The following is a 19,760-nucleotide window of genomic DNA, read 5'->3' on the forward strand; positions in this document are numbered from 1 at the left end:
CCCACTTAGTTGAGTGGAATGTTGGCTATTGTTAGACTATCCAACCCAAAAGCTTCAGCTCCCAAGACACAAAAATCCCACAAACAAGCAATTAGAGATACTTTAACGGCTAGTAACAAATTCATCATGCAGCATGCCTGTCTTTTGTAGTTCGAATAAATGTGAGTACAAAAATAATGAATTTGCCAACAAAGTTGAGAGCTCTAGCTAAGAAAAGTAGATTTCGAATGCTAAAGTAAAGCATCAACCTTGCTTTATCTTTAGATTTAATTGTTGCGAGCAATAAACTTAAACGTGAAGGGAAGAAACTTGCTTCAATCAAAATCTCACCACATTAAATAATTTGATAGTAGTTCTTCAACCTCCAAACTTACATGACAAGCCCAGCAAAACAACACTCCTTTATTCAGTATCTCTTAGGATAAAGATAAGGGTCAGAGTATATCATTAGCATTAACAAGGAATTAGTAGCTTGTAGTCATATGCTCACATACATTTCAATATAGTCGACAGCATAAATTACACAAAATCATGACAATACATGCACAAATGTACATACTGAACAATGCAATTTGATTACCTCTCCACCTGTGGTGGATGTAGTGATTGTTTCAATGTCTCTGTAAGAATTTGCGCCAGCAGCATTCATGCTAACATCAGGGGGTTCAATACCACTTGAAGCACGTAAGGTGTCCAATTCAGCTTGGGTACGGAATTCCTGAATCCTTTTTGCAAGTCTGTCCTGTTCGACATTAGCCATCTCTTTCGATTGTTGAGCATATGTCAATACCTGATTTTAGAGGGAGCCATCATTTCATCCGCTAATATCTCTGTTTATAACGTGGGAACATATCTATAGAAAGGGCAAGAGTTGACTTTTGGTCATGGCATTCATCTACCATTTTAAGCCCTAACTCCTGAATTTTAGTATGAATCAGCATAGTTCCTCCAGTTTCTTCGAAGTACACTACATCGCCTATTAAAAAAAAGAAGTACAGTACAACGCCTAAGATAAGTTAAACAAGACTCTTTTCGAACTTCCGCCCGTAATGCGTTCTTCGTAATAAAATTACAACAGAACTTGTAAACTAACCTGAGGGCTAAGGCTCTAAATCATCTCCCTTCTAGGGACAAGAAAGAAAAAGAGAGAATTTTCTCACTTGTGCAGAAAAGGGTTCTCTGAGGGTTAGATTGTAGCATTTGTAGTCTTGGGTTTAAGGAGAACAATAGGGCAGCACTATAGGGAAAATAGATTTAAGGTGTGTTAGAAAGTCAAACCCAAAAGCTTAAGCAGATAGGTGGAGGGAGACCACATAAATATAAAGAGCATTTAGGACCTATTGTCAACCGATGTGGTACATACTTCAATACCCTCTCTCACGTGCAAGCTGACGTGGAATCTTGAACATGTACATTCGTGAAAAAGATAACCTTGCTCTGATACCATGTTAGAAAGTCCCAACCCTAAAACTTAAGATGATAGGTGGAGGAAAAACATATGAATATAAAGAGCATTTAGGACCTATCGTCAACCGATGTGGGACATAGTTCAACAAGGTGATACCTCAAACTAGTAGGCTCTAAATAAAGCATTTAGTAGACTCAAGAATAGACACAACTAGTGGGAGTAACTACAAGAATCACTTGTCTAAAGATAAAAAAGCTTTTACCTTTTGGCCACCCAATAATTACGTAGATCAGGAGAAGTCATTGACACTCAATTCTTTGTTTCTGTACTCCCCATTTTGGATTGTGTTTAGTTTAACTAACATTTCCCTCTTTTTCTTTAGATTTAGTTAAATATAGACCTACACGTGAATGCCACACAACGACATTTAGATTACAAATTGATAGATTCAAGAAAGCACCAAGAGTAGACATAGACCCCCTTATTTCCTTCCTCCTTTTTAAATCCTTTCTTCATTTCTTCCACGGGCATCTATATATCTATGTCACATAATGAAGCCAACCAATAATGATTGAATTACCATCTCTGCATGAAAGGCCATTAGGGGAAAGTCCCAATACCAGTCAACAACATGAGTATGACTCTATACTTCAATCTATAATCAAAATGAGATATTTGAATAATATAAGATGAAGGGCTAGGAAAGATCATTTGGATGGAGAAGGTTACAGTGATACCATATTTCGAAAGACTATGCTATACTCAAGGATGAGTTTGACATTTGCCTTTTTTTATCAGCAGATCTGTAGTGTAAACAATTTTGACGGACAAAGACCCCATTTCACATGGCAAGCAAAGCCATTTGAAGATGATAGACAAGCCACAAACTTCCAATTCATATGAAGGCAAAATTGGGGAAGTATAATTTGATTTTGAAAAAGTTTCAATTGTGACTGTACCTGGTGGATGAATGGCTCCAATTGACTCAATAACTCATAACCCTGAAGCATGAACAGCACAAAAGAATGAATGCCAACAAGTAATGGTCAAAACATGGCATATAGGCAAAACAAAATGCACCCCACAAAAGCTGAAGAACCAAACCTGCTTGAAATATCTCAGATGCCCATCCATGATTGCACTTATAGATTCCAAAAATTCATGCTTCTTTTTCGTTTCAATATTCATGAGCGCACTCACCTGCATTCCTTGAAATAATGATGCAATAACAATCAGAAGCAATAATGTTGGCCAAATGAGATCATTTCCAAGAAGAAAACAAACGAAGATGACACAAAGTAAACTTACTAGATTGAAGCGGCTTCTCTCAAATGCTGATTTAGAGTTTTGTAGATCCTGTCATCACTAAGAAATGTAATAAATACCATTGCCCCAGTAATCTAATTACTAGATCATGTGACCAACAGTTGAAAGAGGCCATCTCCACAAGAAATAAGGTCACTCTTATTGACAAAAATGATCACAACAAATGGAGACAGAAAGCCTTTTAGATAGGGAGGGCCATCCAAGAATTCTTCCAGATAGTATACAGAAATTAAGCATTCAATACTTCCTTGTTTCCTCTTTTTTTAACAATACAAAGTGCCAATCATTCTCAGATTTACTGAAACATTTGATAAGCAGAATAAACAATTCAGGGATATCAAAGATCCTATATCAAGAATTACCTCTTCTAGTTCAGCAACAATGTCTCCTCTTGTACTCCTCTTCAAGGACACAAACTTTTCACGAGCCTGCGAATTATAATATACTGTTGGAAAGTCCAACCCAAAAGCTTAAGCTGATAGGTGGAGGGAGACTACATGAATATAAAAAGCATATAGGACCAGTTATCAAGTGATATGAGACAACAACTTCAACACCCCCTCTCATGTGCAAGCCGGACTACAAGGGGGCATGTGAAATTTGACTAATGGGGAATGAACGCACATTCGCAAAAGGGATAACACTGGCTCTAATACCATGTTAAAATATCCAACCCAAAAGCTTAAGGCGATAGGTTGAGGGAGACTACATGAGTATGAAGAGTATATAGCACCAGCTATCAAGCGATGCGGGACAACAACTTCAACATATACATAACCCAAAATTTCATGACAAATGAGAACAGATTTCTAGAAAGAGAATAAATGGCATATATATATATATATATATATATATATATATATATAAAATAAACAAATTAGATTATTGTTCTCATATGATGGCATCTTGTGCACCATCAATCCCTTCTTATAAAACCCCACCAACAAGCTAAGCTACAAACTAAATGAGAAAAAGCGAGAGACAAAGGGACTGACCAATACATGATACATCCATTGACATAAATCACCTTCGAGGACACTGAAGTATAAAAACATATATGCCGACTGTTTTTTGTAGTTTGTGTAGTGCTACTATTCTACCATACATTATGGACATAAAAATATACCAAATAACCCAATGGGACTCAAGGCCACCTACATTAGGTCCATGGCAATGGGTTGGTTGCTAATAACACCACAAGTACCTAGGCCATAACGACACCCGAATTCAACATAACCTTTGAGAGGACCTTTTTAAAAATGTTTAGGCCAAATGATGATGTATAGAACATCTTGTCACCCAAAAGTAATATCCATCCATGATTGTTTGTTGATAACTATATCTAAGAAGTGATAGACCACATTCACTATGCAAGATGCTCAAAAAGTTACCACAATACAACCCGTAAAACACGCCAGGCTCATGTGTCCCACTAGCAGGGACTTTGAGCAGCACAAGGGATCCGTGAGTAGCCTTTTGATGCACAAACGAGAGAGTCATGAATAAGCCCTAGCAAAACCCTTTTATGGGTATAAAGATCAACTGGGTACAAACCCATAAACAAGAAGAGCTCACAAAACCAAAAGGGAGCTCAATTACAGGACAAAGCATCTAATATACCAACCAAAGCATTTACATCCATATGCAAATTTCCACTTCTTAAAAAGTGTAACTTTAATGCAATTTTCCATTAAAAAACGAAAGACTCCTCTACATCAAAAGCTCTTTTGTTCCTCCCCTTCCAAATCAACCGAGAAACTGAGAAGAATTGAGGTAATCCTTCTTTTCTTGTTGCCCTGCAAGTGAATGCCCTGCCAGACCCATAGTTCTATAGCTCAAAAGAATTTTTTATATCCCAAGATAAACCAATACAAGCATGGGAAGCTGTCCAAACCATTCTAGTTCAAGAACAATGAAGGAGGAGAAAACTCATGGTCCCTGCCTCTTTTTGCAGAGGAAACACCTACGAACCAGTACTTTGCCTCTTTGTTGTAGGTCATCCAAAGTAATGATTCATTACCAAGTTGCTTCCCAAGCAAAAAAAGAAACTCTTGTTGAAACCCTCATTTTCCAAATAGCTTTCCGGGGAAAATCTATTCTACCACCAACAACGTCCCCATATAGCAAGTATCACTTGAGCTCCAATACTAATTCCAGTCGGCTACTGACACTTGATTAGCTCGTGAGTAGTCCAGAATCTAAATTTTCAAATTAAAAAGTATTCAGATGCACAGCAACTTCTTATAAACCATTTTGCATTAAATAAATTCTCAACTGTGAATGTTTTCTCCAAGTACGGCAAGAAAAGGCTTCAATTTTGAATTCAATGTGGATTGCAGGTTTAATCCTAAGTTATAACTGTAATTTCTAGGTTTAATGATAAGCAATTTGTTTCTGTGATCTCAAAAGTTAGACCATGTTTTTGGGGTTTAGTTTCTGATTTGAAAAAAAAAATGAGGTTTTAGTCTTAAAACTTCCATTTAAGTGCTAGACTGTCATTTTTGTCAAATATGGGCAACAAATCTTAATAGAGAGTTTAATATTCATAACAACATTTGGCAAAAGAAGGTATATAGTTCATAACCAACACAGAGAGTCAAAGGTGACCCAAGAATACCCTCAAAACTTTTGTCATGTCCAAAAACCACATCCCAAATCCATGGTCAACAACCAAAGATTGCCCAAAAATGACACTTCGGGGAATAAAAGCTTTGTTTTAAATATTAGGGACCAAGCTATACAAGATGGTCAAGTATTGGGGACCAAAGTGTTGCTTTCCCTACCTTTGAAGTCAAAATCTGAATAATTTTGTGTTCTCCTAGTTTAATTGTTTCTCTTTTTTATTTAGTTTTTTTCGTGTTGCAGTCTCCTTTCCATTAGACATTAATGGTTTCTCCAACCCTAAAATTTTTATCTTTGTTCTAGCTTGAATTGCTCCTAATTTAGCCCTTGTTTTGGTTCTGTTTTTACATCTCTAATCACATCATATTAGTTAGCCAGTAGTTTCATAATCAATATTTTGTTCCTAGTTTTTCTAATATAAAATTTTCCACGATGTCAAGAACTTTTCTAATTAAGTCTCAGCATTTGTCGTGCGTTATTCATATATAAGCAGCATCATATTTTCTGAGAGATGATCAGGTTTGTTGGAACACCGTCGTGCTGCTATTCCTCACGCAAGGCAGGCTGATCAAGTAGGGTGTTTCACATGGGTGTGCATGTGTGCCAGCGCATATGTGCATGTCAGAGAGAGAGAGAGAGAGGCAATTACAAAAATTGTCAATATAGTAACAAGACTTTTGAAATTTATATATAGTCAAATCTCAATACCTGATCATAAGAATATCCGGCTTTGTCAAAGCGTCGTCGGGATTCCTGTGAAACAATTTCAAATGCAAGCAAAATAAGCAAGAGCATAAAATTTTCATTGCAACTGGTATCTCACATTTTTATACAATAAAAGTAAACCAATGGATGAATAATGGTGATGAGATGTAACTGTAATGTTCAATTCGACATTTTAAAGTAAACCTGTGTACTAAGTCCAAACAATTTCAAATTGCACCGCTTTTCATATAGTCAATAAGAATCGAGGGCTCCAGCACATTTTGAGAACAGACTAAAGAAAATTCTCAAAAATACCACTGGGATTACTATATTTAATAGGTATTACTGCTCAAACAACTGTTTGGATTGCTTATCCACTTTGGGCATGGGAAGGTTTTCGGCGACAAGCATAAGAGTAGCAAATAACATTCTACAGCCCCATGGGGATGCATATTTTAAACCAAAAAAAAAGATGTTTGGAAGGACCAGTACTAGATCTTCTCTTCATCAATCATAAATGGCCTTAAGCTCTCCATTCGTGATTAACTGAGCAGCTTCCAGTTAATGGTTGCTCTCATGTGCATATTATTGACTGTATTTGGCTTTTTATTTAATATAGGTAAAAAGATAATCTACTATAGGGCACCAAGGGGGTGCAAACCCACATATTAAAAGATCTCACGAATCCAAAAAGAGATCAGTTACGAGACAAAGCATCTACTACATTGAAGAAAGCATTTACATACACAAGCAAGTTTCCACAGCACCAAAAAGTAAGAGTCAACCAATTTTCAACAGATGTTATTGACTATCCTATATCTGATATTGTGCATGGGTTAGCACCCCATCCCTGCCAACCGATAATTCCCTTCTACTGAAAAATTTAAACTAGAAAGGATGCACCAAAGGAAAAAAAAAAAGCATACCTTCGCCTCTTGCATATCCTCATTTATAAAGTGTGTCAAGCGATCAACCAATACATGCTCCACCTGTAAACAAACTTGATATTATATCCAACCTTCCTTTCTTTTTTTCCCAACCATAAATTATATCATATAAAATTCTGCTAAGCAATTTCAAGCAACAGAAATTGGCCCCCAACCACTGTGACGTGGATATTGCTATAGAAAAGCTCCAGAATAGATGTAGCATGCAGATAATGACACAAGACTAACCAAAAGCCATCTAGATCTATACTTAATGCATAGACCCCCATCATATAATGGTTAATGACTAGTGGCCATCCATATTTATTGATTACTAATGCACTTGGCCTCTTCATGCACCCACTTATGCTCTATGCTTGAATAAGAAACGACAACTAGGGGAAGATGAAGGCTACATCAATTACTGATGATGATGAATTTAGGAACTCATCAGTCACACTTCTCCAACATCACCCGCACTGCCTCACCATATTTTCTCTCTCTCCCAGCTACTCTCTGCTCTTCCTCAGCCTCTGATAACCTTACATCTTGTTTTTTCTTCTCTACCCACCTCTCTTCATTAAGCAAAAGTGATCTGATGCAAGTGAGAGCACCCAAAAACTATCCAAAATGAAGAAATCATGTTCAGCAGAAGATGGAGGTGGCCAATCAGCATAGAATGAGTTGCATGGGCTTCAAAAGGCAGGAAGATACCTTACAGTACACGGCAATTAGATCAATTAGAGAAGTTTGGAGGGACTTCCAAAGACACATGACATTTAAGCTGGGGCATGATGGGTGAATTCGCTTTTGGCATGACATTGAGTCTCCCAAGAAACATATCCGTAATTTCTTCCAGAGAGAGAGAAAATTGTCCTATGGAAAAGGACTATAGCAGTGATTCCATAGTGAAATCTTTCTCAAGCTATTCAACCTCAAGATCAAAGGTTCAAGGCAAGGTAAGAAAGGAAAGCAATCTTTCTACAGAACTTGGCAAATACTGATTCTTTGTGCTATAGACCAGATTTTCCTTGGAAAACAGTTTGGAAAAGAAAGGTTCTGTTGAAAATCTCTCTGATTGGGAAAGCATGTGGGGGTGGATTCTCACCTTGGAGAACCGTAAAATAGGCGAGCTTTGCCAAGCCACTAAGTTTTGTAGAGGAGGGAACAGAAAGCGGTGCCTCACATGTTTCCACCCAGCTCTTGGACGTGACAGTTTCGGACTACATCTCATGCTTCTGAAGGAATGAACCATTCTATGACAGGTTCAATGGAGCAAGAGATTTGAGCCTGGCATGGCCCAAACCTCCAAGGAGAAAGAGTTCATCTCTGCTATTCCTCTTTCGTTTATGCTAGTTTGCAAATTCAGAAGTCTAAATAATTTTTTCCGGGATAGACATTTTAAGGCTTCAGATTTTCAGCATAATGAAAAACTTTCGAGGTTGAAATGCTTCAACAAAATAAAGATATTCTCTCTATTTTTGTTGACCTTTTCTTCTGAACATGAATCAGCACCTTCTTCATGCCTCTTTAGTGAATTTTTCAGTTTCGCTGACCAAAAGAATCATCCTTCAAAGATGTCTTTCTTAGTAGTATTAGAAATGCTATCTATTACAACATATTAAGCTATCTTGCTAGATGCAATGCAAGCAATTACCTGAGAACGCAAAAGCTCTTTATAAGAAGCAAGCTCATGAAATGCTGATACGAACTTGGATATGACAGGACCTGAGACAAGTAGCAGATGGAACAAAAGTTGAATGTCTCCTCCAAAACCATCCGGAACAGGGATTTTACCAGTTGATCTACTTCTTTTTTTTTTTTTTTTTTGGACGAAAAATTCAGCACGAGAAACCTAGAATAAAGGACTGACCAAACTCAAGCATTGCGGGAAAAAAAGTAGTCTGAAAAAAGCACCAGCTTCGCCACTCCATATCGACACATTTGCTGTCATATCCCACCATAACAGTTGTATTGAAGATAACAATGTTACAGCGGGACTAATAGGGTAAATGGAAAAACAACTCAGCTAATTATATCAAGTGAATGATGCCTTATGTCTTCACACAGTTGTCACCTCTCATTCCGGTAATTAATTGTATGAAAAAGTAGGATGCTCAACTTCATTAGTTTTAAGGTACATTACAGGAAGATAGAACAGTAAATGAAGGACGTTTTTATTCTTTCCTAACAGCAATCAACTACATACCCATTTGAGAAGAGCCAACCTGGAAACGAGCAGATATTGCAAATACAATGCACAGTTTTTAAATTGTCCACAAGAAGGCTAGAGTTGTTATTGTACATCTCAAAAATTCAACAACAGAAATATAAGCAAAAATACGATAGGGCTTCGGGTTTTAAATGTTTTTTTTTTTTTGGTCGGATTGGTTTTAAATGGTTCACTCAATGAAGTAAAGCAGAAATTTGCTGACTTATATTGACAACCTCCTATTGATACACTAACTGGATCATCCTGTCCACCACCAAATGCTTCCAAGGAATCTGCAAATGTTGTGTCCGCAATACACGCTTCTCCAAGAGATGCCCTGAAGAGCAGACATTAAACATTACTCTAATGCATGGCCTATTACTCTAGCTTAGAGAAAACATATGGGAGGGTAAGGTCGATTTGAGAATAACATTAGAAACATCATGGAGGTTCCTGGTAAGGTACTTTACACACTTAGAATACCAAAATGGTGGTTGTGTTATATTTAGAACTTCTAAATCTAGTTCATAAATGAGGGAAAGCTAGAAAATAGGGCAGATTGCCATGAAAGCCGTCATGTTTTATTGAATATGCATGACTACCCCAGTTCTATTTAAATATGCACTGATTCCCGTCACAATATGATGGAGGTTTAAATATCCTTGACCAATGGCTTAGGAGGTGTTCATCGACCACTTTTATTGCCAAGTGGGGCTACATAATACCAGAATAGTGTTTTTTGATGTAACAGAACAAAACACAATGCAATCATCATGTCTGTCAGAAAATTATAAACCAAAAGCCAAATCCTCCTAAAAGCTTCCAATTGTATTTGTTCATATTCTAAATTTCTAGCTGATATTGCGCATCTTTTTAGTAACTACTTTAGAATAACAGTTTTTCCCTTCATGTTCCAGCCACATAAGGTAAGTTGAAGCAGCCAAAAATCCAAATCCCTCGGTGGGGCCACTTAATCATATGTATTGAATGTACTCCATGGGGCCACTTAATGATAAAATTCCCAAGCCAATTACAAGAAATCACCACTTAACAACCCACTAGCATCAGGCAATGTATAGAGAAAAGTGCCACAAAGTAAATTTTGTGAAACCAACAAAACTCCTAGGGGCAGTAAGGAAGTTCTTCCCTGGTCATACGTGAAAGATCCTAGAGCTGGTTATCTGTATTCCATAGAGATAGCAAGAACAGACAATTGCCCACATAAGGCATATGGCTTTGAGTCATAATTTTAAAGACAGAGAAAAGTTTTGGAGGCAGGGGTTGCAAGGAGAGAGAGCATAGTACTGCAGGGAAGTCCACAGTATAGAGTAGCAGATGTGACAGGATGTACTTTCCATTCAAATGCACGTAAGTATCCTCATACTGAAGTACCAGTATAAGACACTTACATGAATTTTGCGGAGCCTCTGTATAATCTCTGGCAGCGCTCTTTCAACTCCTCCGCCGTTTGTTCTAGAGAAAAAATCTGTTTTTCCATTTCAGCATAGTGTTGCGGTTAGCATAACAATAAGACTTCTGACAAAGAAATTAAAAGTTCATTGCCAGATCACCGAGCCGATAATCCAATGTGAGGAGAACGAAGAAAGACGCGCACGAGTCACATTAAGAGTAGAATCAGTGCTTCAACATGTGAAACTAATCAAGATCGGGCCACGCCACTTAATTGCGCTCTTTCAACGAATCACAAAGGGAGGGGGGGAAACAGAACCGACAAGTACCTAAAACGGTGCTCCGAAATTCGGAAAAAGCAAAGACCAAGGAGCAACTCTCGAAAGAGGCGACCAGGTATGTACGTTACAATGTAGTGGAGAAAAAAAAAATCCACCTACTTCTCAAATGCATCGAGTAAACAACTAATCGCTCCATCGAGGTCGTGCAATGGTCTCCGCGAGGAAGCGCGGAGCCCGAGAACAACGACGAGTCGATTGAAATCGAGAAAGAAGAGAAAAGGGGACGGCGAGGTGAAATCGACAGAGCGAGCGAGCGATCGAGCGAGATGATGACCTGCTTGTGGAACATGGGCGAGTCGTCGAGCTTCATGTATGCCGCCATCTCTCTCTCTCTCTCTCTCTCTCTCTCTCTCTCTCTCTCTCTCTGCGCGCGAGAATGCTGGTCGAGCAGGGGAAGACTGAGATCTGAGTTGAGAAGCTACGGAGATCGGAATCGGAGCAAACTCAGAGGAGGAGGATGAATTCTATTTACTTATCTATTGTTTTTCTTTTTTCCCCATTTATTTATTTTCGTTCTTATTTTGGATTTTGGTGGTCTGCTGTCGTTGCCATGGGGGAGACAAATTGCAATGTCATCTTCCGGTGAGAACGCGACGGGAAGCCGCAAGTCAACATCGCCGCGCGCGATCCCCGAGACGCAAAAAAGGTTCCTTTTTTTTTTCATTTGCTCCTCTAATTTATGTCAAATTGTACAATTTAGTCCTCGAGTTTTTGAATTTCCGTATTTTAAGTCCTTGATTTGGGTAATTCATGCAATCGAGTCCTCCACTTAATATGACTGCAAAAAGTGGCGGTTTATAATATGTACGAAGAAGAAAACAATTCACAGGTTTTTTTTTTTTAAATTGCAATTGAAGTGTTTTGGTCCCAACCTGAAATTCAAGTTTTACAAATGAGAAGATTCTACAAAATAACAAAATTGGACGAAAAAATGGAAGGTGGAAGAACAATTGAGAGAGAGGGCGCAAGCCCCATCGCGATGTCCCATCATGGCCAAACCAATGTCACTTCAGATTTAGATGGAGAGAGGGGGGGGAGTGAATGTTTGGTAAACAAACTTTTAGATTTAGACTGTGCATGGTAACCATTCTATTCCAAAAAACCGATTCTGATTCAAATGACTTTTTCTGATTCTGTTTTTGAATGAGTTTTAGAGAATTAGAGCGTGTTTGATAAGCGCCCAAAATTTCTATTTATGGAATAGAAATGTGTTTAAAAACTGCATAAAATTTCCGTTTCTCAAAACTATTTCTCTTCCTAATTTTTTCATTTAAGTCAAATAACTATGTAGTTACCTTGTAAAATTTCATCATAAATTGAAGATTAATTTCCAATGCACACTAAAATAATTTAAAATACATTATTTTTTTAGCATGTCATAAATGAAAGAAAAATTTTAATACGTGATATCGATTGAAGCATGGGACAATTCTCATATTAAGAACTCATTTTTTTCTTTAAATATTGCGTTGTCCAAAACATATACAAACATAGCAACCGAATAATCAAATTATCCATTCGAAAAAAAAATTATCCTCCTTGATACAAAATACAAGTCATTCACTATTATTTTGCAGCTTACGTCCTAAATCTAAGGGGTGTTTGGCTCCGACTCAACGTGCAGATAATTACATTTTGTGACGCATGGCTACGAGTATATTTGTTATCATCCACATGTTGGATGCCATCATATTCTGCGACATTTTTTGCGGAAGAGTAAAATCTATGGAATCTTAAAAATTTAGGTCCAAATTTATGAAAATGAGGTTCAACTAGCCTAATCCAAGCTTCTTCTGTTTTTAGGATTTTTCTATTTATTTTTTTATTTTTTAAATTCCTAATTTTTTTTGAAATTTTTTATTTTTATTTATTTTTTATTAGGTTGAGGAAAAAGTGATGAGAGATTGAAAGGGAAAAAGTAAGAAATGTGAGATTTCATTCCGTTTTGTGATTCTCAAAAGTGATTTTTTTTCGGAATCATTTTTTTTTTTTTTTGGTTTAGGATTTTGCTCTAAAACTCATTCTAGAAACAGAATCATAATCAAAGTCATTTAGATTACCAAATATGGTTCTCATCTTTTTTTTTTGTTCCAAGAATGAGAATCGGAAAATCAAAATAGTTGTCATGCGGGTTATTAGCTTATTTTACCAAAAGTGCATTGAAAAATATTTTTTTAAAGATGACTAGTTGTGTCGTTTACAAAAAAGTGATAAACAAAAATAATTTTCATCATCGTTCACAAAAACACTTAGATATAATTTACTATCAATAATGAAAACGTTTTCCATCAAACTAGAGAGATCGTTTTTAGAAAAATGTCATTTGAATCATTCATTTTTTGTAAAATAAATGAAGTCTTAGAGCATGTGAAAAGAAATGTATAAGTATATTAAAAGTCGTAAAACTTATCATGAAAGTGTAATTGAGCCAAAATATACAAATATCAATGATGTTCTAATGCCAAATAATATAAATTGTATTTCTTGGGACCTTGAAGATGGGCTTTGGGCCTCAAAAGGCCTTTGAGCTAAAGTTAAGGTACTTGACAAAGAAAGTTGCAATGCCCTTTAATATCCTTCAATTACATCTTACTAAACATTATTTCTATTTCGAATAAAATTTTTAACCTAAAATAATTTACATTGAGGTAATTTTATTTTATATTCTCATATTAGATGAATGGTATGTGGATGAATTCTCCTACAAAACTAACTCTAAATAAATGTATGATCCATTACGATGGTCGAGGAGAAATCGACGTGGATGAAATAACTATCCATTTTTTTTTTGTTTAACACCATAAAAAAATGCTAAGTCGATACAACCATGTTACATTTGTCAAACTGAATTTTTTTTTTTTTTTGTAAAATTGTCAAACTGATTTTCGTGTCACTAAAAATCTAAATCGATACTCTTGTGTTGCATTTATCCTAAATTAATTTTCACGCCATAATTAAAAATGTCAAACTAGTATACACTTGACCAATTTACCTCTCATTGGCTTCTGTCTATTATCCTTATTAATTTGATGGTGTGAAAACACATGCGAGCGACGATGATCCAACGTGAAAATTCAACTTAAAATAGGTCTCTTAAGCGATCAGATTTGAAAAAAAGAATGGATAGAGATTAACTAGGCTCAATATATTTTATGAAAAATAATTAATTTATAAAATATATTTTTTATAAAATGAGGCTTGTATTGCTTACAAAAATAAAAGTGCGAATTTTTTTGCATTATCCAGGAACATGTTCATACATAAATTGTTGTCGATAGTGAAATCATTTTATACTAACTAATTATTTCAAGCGATTTTTCTAGTTTAACATTTTTCAAATCACCTATCTTGCATGAAACAAATGAAAACTCCTCGTGTTTCGAAAAACTGTTAGAATTCCTAAATTTGTCTCAATTTTGTCCTAAAATCTCGATGGATTCATCACGTATGTATCAATTCTAACTTGTTTACGAAAACATGGCATGGGGTTGCTGATTTAACTATCACATGAAAATTAATTCGAGGTAAATTCGATATGAACCTACTAATTTGATATATTTGTGATATTAATTTTTATTTAACTCAAATGAAGCCCAAAAATTCGACCAAAAAATAAAAATGAAAAATGAAGAAGCGAAGGTAACCTTCTAGTGCTCCACAACCGTGAGAAATCATGGTGAAGTAGCAAGTACGTACTGACTTCGATCTCTCCCTCTCTCTCTGGAACCTCCATGCTCGTTGCGCAGCTTCATCTCCTGCAATTTCCTCTCTCTCTCTCTCTCTCTCTCTCTCTCTCTCTGTGATGAGACGCTAGGTCTCTAGAGCTCTCTTCCATCGGCGACCATGTCCGCCGACAAGCCGCCGTTGAAGCCCCTCTCCGCGCAAGAGTGGGAGTCCCTGATCGAAGACTTCCAGCACGGCCGCGAGACCTGGACCTCCTCCCACTCCGCCGCCTCCATCGCCGACCTCGCCATCTCCTCCCTCCTCAGGCGGGACCTCCCTCTCGCCCTCAAGCACGCCCTCCTCGTCTTCCTCGAGGAGTTCGCCGACGACCTCTTCGGCCCCGCCTCGCAGCCGCAGCAGCTCCTGGGCCGCCTCGCGGAGGCCCTCCGCTCCGTCGTCCAGTCGCCGCCCGATCCGGCCTTCGCCACGTACGCGCTCAAGGAGCAGATGATGGTGTCCGCCACCTCGATCTTCGTTTCCGTGGTGGGCGGTTTCGACGAGGAGCATTGCGCCCGCGACGTCGCGAGTTTGGTTGAATTGCTGCTGGCTATCGTCAATCGGCCGAATCACGGGCCGGACCGGCAGACGAGGGCGATTGCCTGCGAGTGCTTGAGGCAGCTGGAGAGAAATTGGCCTTGCTTGTTGGCCGAGATCGCGGGGCACCTGTGGAGCTTGTGTCAGAGCGAGCGTACGCACGCTTCCCAGAGCTATATTCTGCTCTTCACCCAGGTAATCCACAATATCGTGGTTCGTAAGGTCGATGTGTCGATCTTGAACACTTCGACCCCTTTGGTTCCGTTTAACTTGCCTCAATGGGTGTTGGGTCCGACGAAGGAGGTTTCGGCTTTGAATTACAAGGAACTGAGGAGGGCCATGGCGTTTTTACTCGAATGGCCGCAGATTCTCACCCCTTGGGGAATGATGGAGTTTATGCATATGATAATACCCGTGGCGGTTGCTTTGGAGTTGCAGGCTTCAATGTTGAAGGTCCAGTTCTTCAGCATGATTTATTCCTATGATCCTGTGCTTTGCCACATGGTTTTGATGTTGTATTTACGTTTCTTAGATGCTTTTGATGGAGAAGAGCATAAGATTGCTCGGCGGCTTGTCTCAGTTTCAAGGGAAGCACAAGGTCATCCGGTGTTTCGGATGCTTGCCCTTCATTGGTTATTGGGGTTTTTCAGTGGCATGTCAAATCGCGTAGTTGAGAGAAAGAACATGGTTGTTGATATGGCTTTGAGCTTCTATCCAACTGTTTTTGATCCTCTTGCCGTGAAGGCTCTGAAGCTCGACCTTGTTGCCTTGTGCTCGTTGTGTCTTGGAAGCCAAAAGTCTGAGGATGTCTCACAAGCGGATTCATTGTCTGTGGTGAATCTATTCAAGGATGGTCTTGTCTCCGTGTCTGCTTTTAAATGGATGCCTCCATGGAGCTCAGAAACTGCAGTGGCATTTCGCACCTTCTATAAGTTCTTAATGGGCACGCTCTCCCATTCTGTTGATGATTCCTTCAAAACGAAAATGCTTATGGACTCCACAATCTTCCGTTTTCTGCAGGTATATAATGCTTCAGATTCCCCACTTCATCCCATTTCTCCTTTCCTTGTGTTATGGCCATACTCTGCCTCTACGTCTGTTTATCGGGCATAACTCATATAAGCTGGATTTCATACGACAGGGTTATATTAAAGAAAATTTCAAGCATTTGCATAGGAAAAACTAAAAGGAAGAAAGAAAACCTCAAGTGGATTCCTGTTGTTACTACTTGAGGGAGGTCAATTCTATGCGATGATTTTTATCTTGCATATTAGTATATCGCTAATTGCCTCAAAGAGTGCGTATTTCATGAAACTTTCTTTTCTTGGAGATGACTATGCTTGTAGTTGAAAGGAGTTTTGAAACCATTAGTAAATTGCGGCTTCTAGTTTCAGAAAGGTACTACTAGCTTAGAACATGCGCTCTACTCTTTCCTTCTTTGAAAAGGGAAGAATAACATGCCGAGTTATTCTCTTTGTAGAGTTTTGGTTTCGAGGCTACTAATTCTAGTGCTTTGCATGCACTACTTAGTCAGTTATGGGTAGTCAATAGAATTGCTTACTGGTTGTAAAGTAAAGATGCTTGATGAGTTTAAGATATATGAATGATGAATAACTATTTGTATTAGCAATCTTACAATACAATTTGATTTGGTGTTGTCTATCTTCGTTTGATTTTTCTTCTTACTCAATCCCCTTTGGGCAGCATACTATCTCATGGTGGTGATAAGTTTTCATCTGTTCACATTGTTTTAATGCTTTCTTATGTTTTAGGGGATGATCGTGGAGATGACTATGGAATTTCAACAGTTAGTTCCCACTGTTGTTTCCTTCATCAACAGATTCTTGGGCTGTAATAAGCACTGTTGGTTGGGAGAGCGACTGCTCCAGACACTAGATGAGCATTTGCTTCCAAAAGTCAGTGTAGATTATAAACTAGTCGCCTACTTTGCGGTATTTGATAAAATTGCTGAAAACGTCACAATTCCCCCTCGTGGACTTCTAGAACTTCTTACCAACTTAGTCGTTTTCCTTGTCAAGAAACATGGCCCTGACACTGACTTAAGATCTTGGTCACAAGGAATTAAGGTTCTTGGAATATGTAGGACAATGATGATGCATCACCACAGTTCTAGATTGTTCCTCCAACTATCTCGTCTCCTTGTATTTACCTGCCTTTACTTCCCTGATTTGGAGGTTCGTGATAATGCAAGGTATGGGGATAATATAAAGATGCGTTCTTTTCCTTTTCTATGCTTCCAGCTCTGTCGGTTTTGTTTACTGTACTGTGCGCTATAAATTGTGATGGGGATCAATACATGTTATTTTCATATTCTTAGCTTCAGTCAATATATTTTGGGCTGATGGTGCGATGTGCATTGTGCAGGATCTATCTAAGAATGTTGGTATGTGTACCTGGTAAGAAGCTCAGAGAACTGCTGAAACTTGGGGAGCAGCTACCTACCATGGCTCCATCTGGAGAATCTGACACATTTTTCAATATGCAGGCTCCGAGACTTTCTCATGACCCTAGGAAATCCAGAAATATCTCTGCTTACATACACCTTGAGCGCGTGGTACCTTTACTTGTAAAGCAATCATGGTCATTGTCTTTGGCTAATTTGGGTTTTGGAAATGCAAAGGCTGATTCTATAGAAGGCATTAAGGATAGCGAACCAAAATTTGATGATGCAGTGATTGGGATCTCTTCTGATCTACCACTTTCTTCAGAAAGCCTAAGTGTTGAACAGCAGATGGAACCACTACGTGTTATGGATGCCAGGATCTCAGAAATGTTAGGAACTCTGAGGAGGCATTTCTTAAGTATTCCTGATTTTAGACATACGCCAGGGATTAAGGTCAAAATTTCATGTTATTTGAGATTTGAATCTGATCCCTTCATTAGAACATGGGGATTTAGTTCTCCTTCAGATAATCCTAATGCAACAGATGCACTTCCGGCAATATATGCAACTGTGCTCAAGTTTTCTTCTTCAGCACCATATGGGTCTATTCCATTATACCGCATACCATTCCTTCTTGGAGAGCCTCCAAAGAAAAGTGACTCTTCTCTCCAGGAAGTTAACTCAGATAGTCATGCCGTAGAAAATGGTGCCTATGAAGACGATAGCTTTAGAGCTTCTGTTACAATAGAACTAGAACCTCGAGATCCTACTCCTGGGATGGTGGATGTTTTTCTTGAAACAAATTCAGAAAATGGTCAAATCATTCAGGGACAGCTACAAAGTATCTCTGTGGGCATAGAAGACATGTTTCTCAAGGCTATTGTCCCATCTGACATCCCTGACAGCTCAGTTCCTCTTTATTACTCTGAATTGTTCACCTCCCTCTGGGAGGCATGTGATGGTACTTCCAACTTTGGACGGGAGACCTTTCCTCTTAAAGGGGGTAAAGGTGTTGCTGCAATCAGTGGAACCCGATCGGTCAAGCTACTGGAGGTCGCTGCATCCTCTGTGATCCAATCCACAGAACGGTACCTCGCTCCTTTTGTTGTAAAAGTAACCGGTGAACCGCTTTCAGATCTCGTGAAAGATGGCGGAGTTATTAAAGATATCATCTGGAAGGATTCTGTTCCAGATATTTCCGATGACGCTAGCCGTGCGGGTGCCAATTTTCAGGTTCCACTTCAACTCAAGTACACTGACGAGGAGGATGACAAGGAAATCTATGCTAACTATAGCAGCAGAAACATGGGCTGCATCCATATCCTCATATTTCTTCCACCAAGGTACCATCTTCTTTTGCAAATGGAAGTATCCGATGCTTCGACTTTGGTTAGAATAAGAACCGATCACTGGCCATGCCTAGCTTACATTGATGATTATTTGGAAGCTCTCTATTTGGTGTAGAAAGATAAGTTTTGTCATAAATGGCGAGTTCATCTAGATTCTTGACAGCTCCATTTTGTGCCACTGTAAGATCATCTGCCCCGTTGTTGTAAATACCTTCTGCCAAGTTTTCCGTTCCTTTATTTATAAAAAAGGACGGTATTTTTGGTCACCCTGAATAATCTGTCCTGTAAATACTACAGCAATGTTGAGATCCTCGAGTTCTTATTCTTTTGATGGATTCAAACTCAAAGCCCGAAGTGATCTTTGTTTTCGGTTCTCTCAATGCTTCTGGCTGTGATTACCTCGAGGTCAATCTTGTTTAATTCTTTACGAGACCCTTGGGTCTCTTATTTATCTCGGGACTTCTGTTCTTTCGCTGTCTGGTGACAACATTCAGAAACGAAATACCTGATGATATGTGTGTGTAATTGCAATTATGATTGATCGTCACATATTGTCATGGCTATGTGGGTACACTTCCATCCTATTGATAAGTTTGGTGTCACTTCAAATTCGGTTTAGTTCCTCGCAGATGCGTCTCATGGAATATCGTATTATTCGGATTATACATTATGATTTCTGGAAAGGCAGGATATTATGTGTGGGGATTTAAGAATGCAATTGGGAGCAGACACTCTGCTTTTGAGATAATTGGATGATAGTTTGAGAGAGATGAAACCATGGAAGCCAAATTCAGTTACTC

General features: G+C 38.4%; 2 protein-coding genes across 6 annotated transcripts in view; one reads left to right on the forward strand and one right to left on the reverse strand.

Annotated features, from left to right (window-relative positions):
• LOC115738190 (ADP-ribosylation factor GTPase-activating protein AGD2-like) overlaps positions 1–19,760 on the reverse strand; it is a 32,033-nt gene that overhangs the window by 9,184 nt on the left and 3,089 nt on the right. Inside the window, exons 1-12 of one of the 4 annotated variants that reach the window (XM_048283914.1) lie at positions 11,323–11,383; positions 11,225–11,286; positions 10,609–10,685; positions 9,436–9,536; positions 8,645–8,715; positions 6,988–7,050; positions 6,065–6,109; positions 3,097–3,162; positions 2,717–2,764; positions 2,513–2,608; positions 2,368–2,409; positions 581–790 (exon numbers count right to left, since the gene is read on the reverse strand). In XM_048283914.1, the coding sequence (XP_048139871.1) occupies positions 581–790; positions 2,368–2,409; positions 2,513–2,608; positions 2,717–2,764; positions 3,097–3,162; positions 6,065–6,109; positions 6,988–7,050; positions 8,645–8,715; positions 9,436–9,536; positions 10,609–10,685; positions 11,225–11,272 (867 nt within the window). In that variant the 5' untranslated portion in view covers positions 11,273–11,286; positions 11,323–11,383. Of the gene's footprint in view, positions 1–580; positions 791–2,367; positions 2,410–2,512; positions 2,609–2,716; positions 2,765–3,096; positions 3,163–6,064; positions 6,110–6,987; positions 7,051–8,644; positions 8,778–8,878; positions 9,413–9,435; positions 9,537–10,608; positions 10,686–11,224; positions 11,387–19,760 lie in introns of those variants that run through there. The other 3 variants (XM_048283913.1, XM_048283915.1, XM_030670729.2) reach the window with 3 other exon arrangements.
• LOC115738255 (AP-5 complex subunit beta-1) lies at positions 14,730–19,329 on the forward strand. Of its 2 annotated transcripts, XM_030670836.2 has the most exons (4): positions 14,730–15,402; positions 15,574–16,227; positions 16,980–17,419; positions 17,593–19,329. In XM_030670836.2, exons 1-4 carry the CDS (start codon positions 14,794–14,796, stop codon positions 19,073–19,075), a joined length of 3,186 nt encoding a protein of 1,061 aa, XP_030526696.1. In that variant the 5' UTR covers positions 14,730–14,793; the 3' UTR covers positions 19,076–19,329. The 2 variants fall into 2 exon arrangements, with proteins under 2 accessions (XP_030526696.1, XP_030526695.1); XM_030670835.2 differs by having other exon boundaries at positions 14,730–16,227.

The sequence above is a fragment of the Rhodamnia argentea genome, chromosome 8, assembly GCF_020921035.1.
Source record: "Rhodamnia argentea isolate NSW1041297 chromosome 8, ASM2092103v1, whole genome shotgun sequence".
Taxonomy (NCBI): Eukaryota; Viridiplantae; Streptophyta; class Magnoliopsida; order Myrtales; family Myrtaceae; genus Rhodamnia; species Rhodamnia argentea.

Coding starts and splice junctions, on each gene's coding strand:
- LOC115738255 (XM_030670835.2), top strand. CDS start 14,794: ATGTCCGCCGACAAGCCGCCGTTGAAGCCCCTCTCCGCGCAAGAGTGG. Junction 16,228..16,979: donor CAATCTTCCGTTTTCTGCAG/GTATATAATGCT, acceptor CTTATGTTTTAG/GGGATGATCGTGGAGATGAC. Junction 17,420..17,592: donor GAGGTTCGTGATAATGCAAG/GTATGGGGATAA, acceptor TGCATTGTGCAG/GATCTATCTAAGAATGTTGG.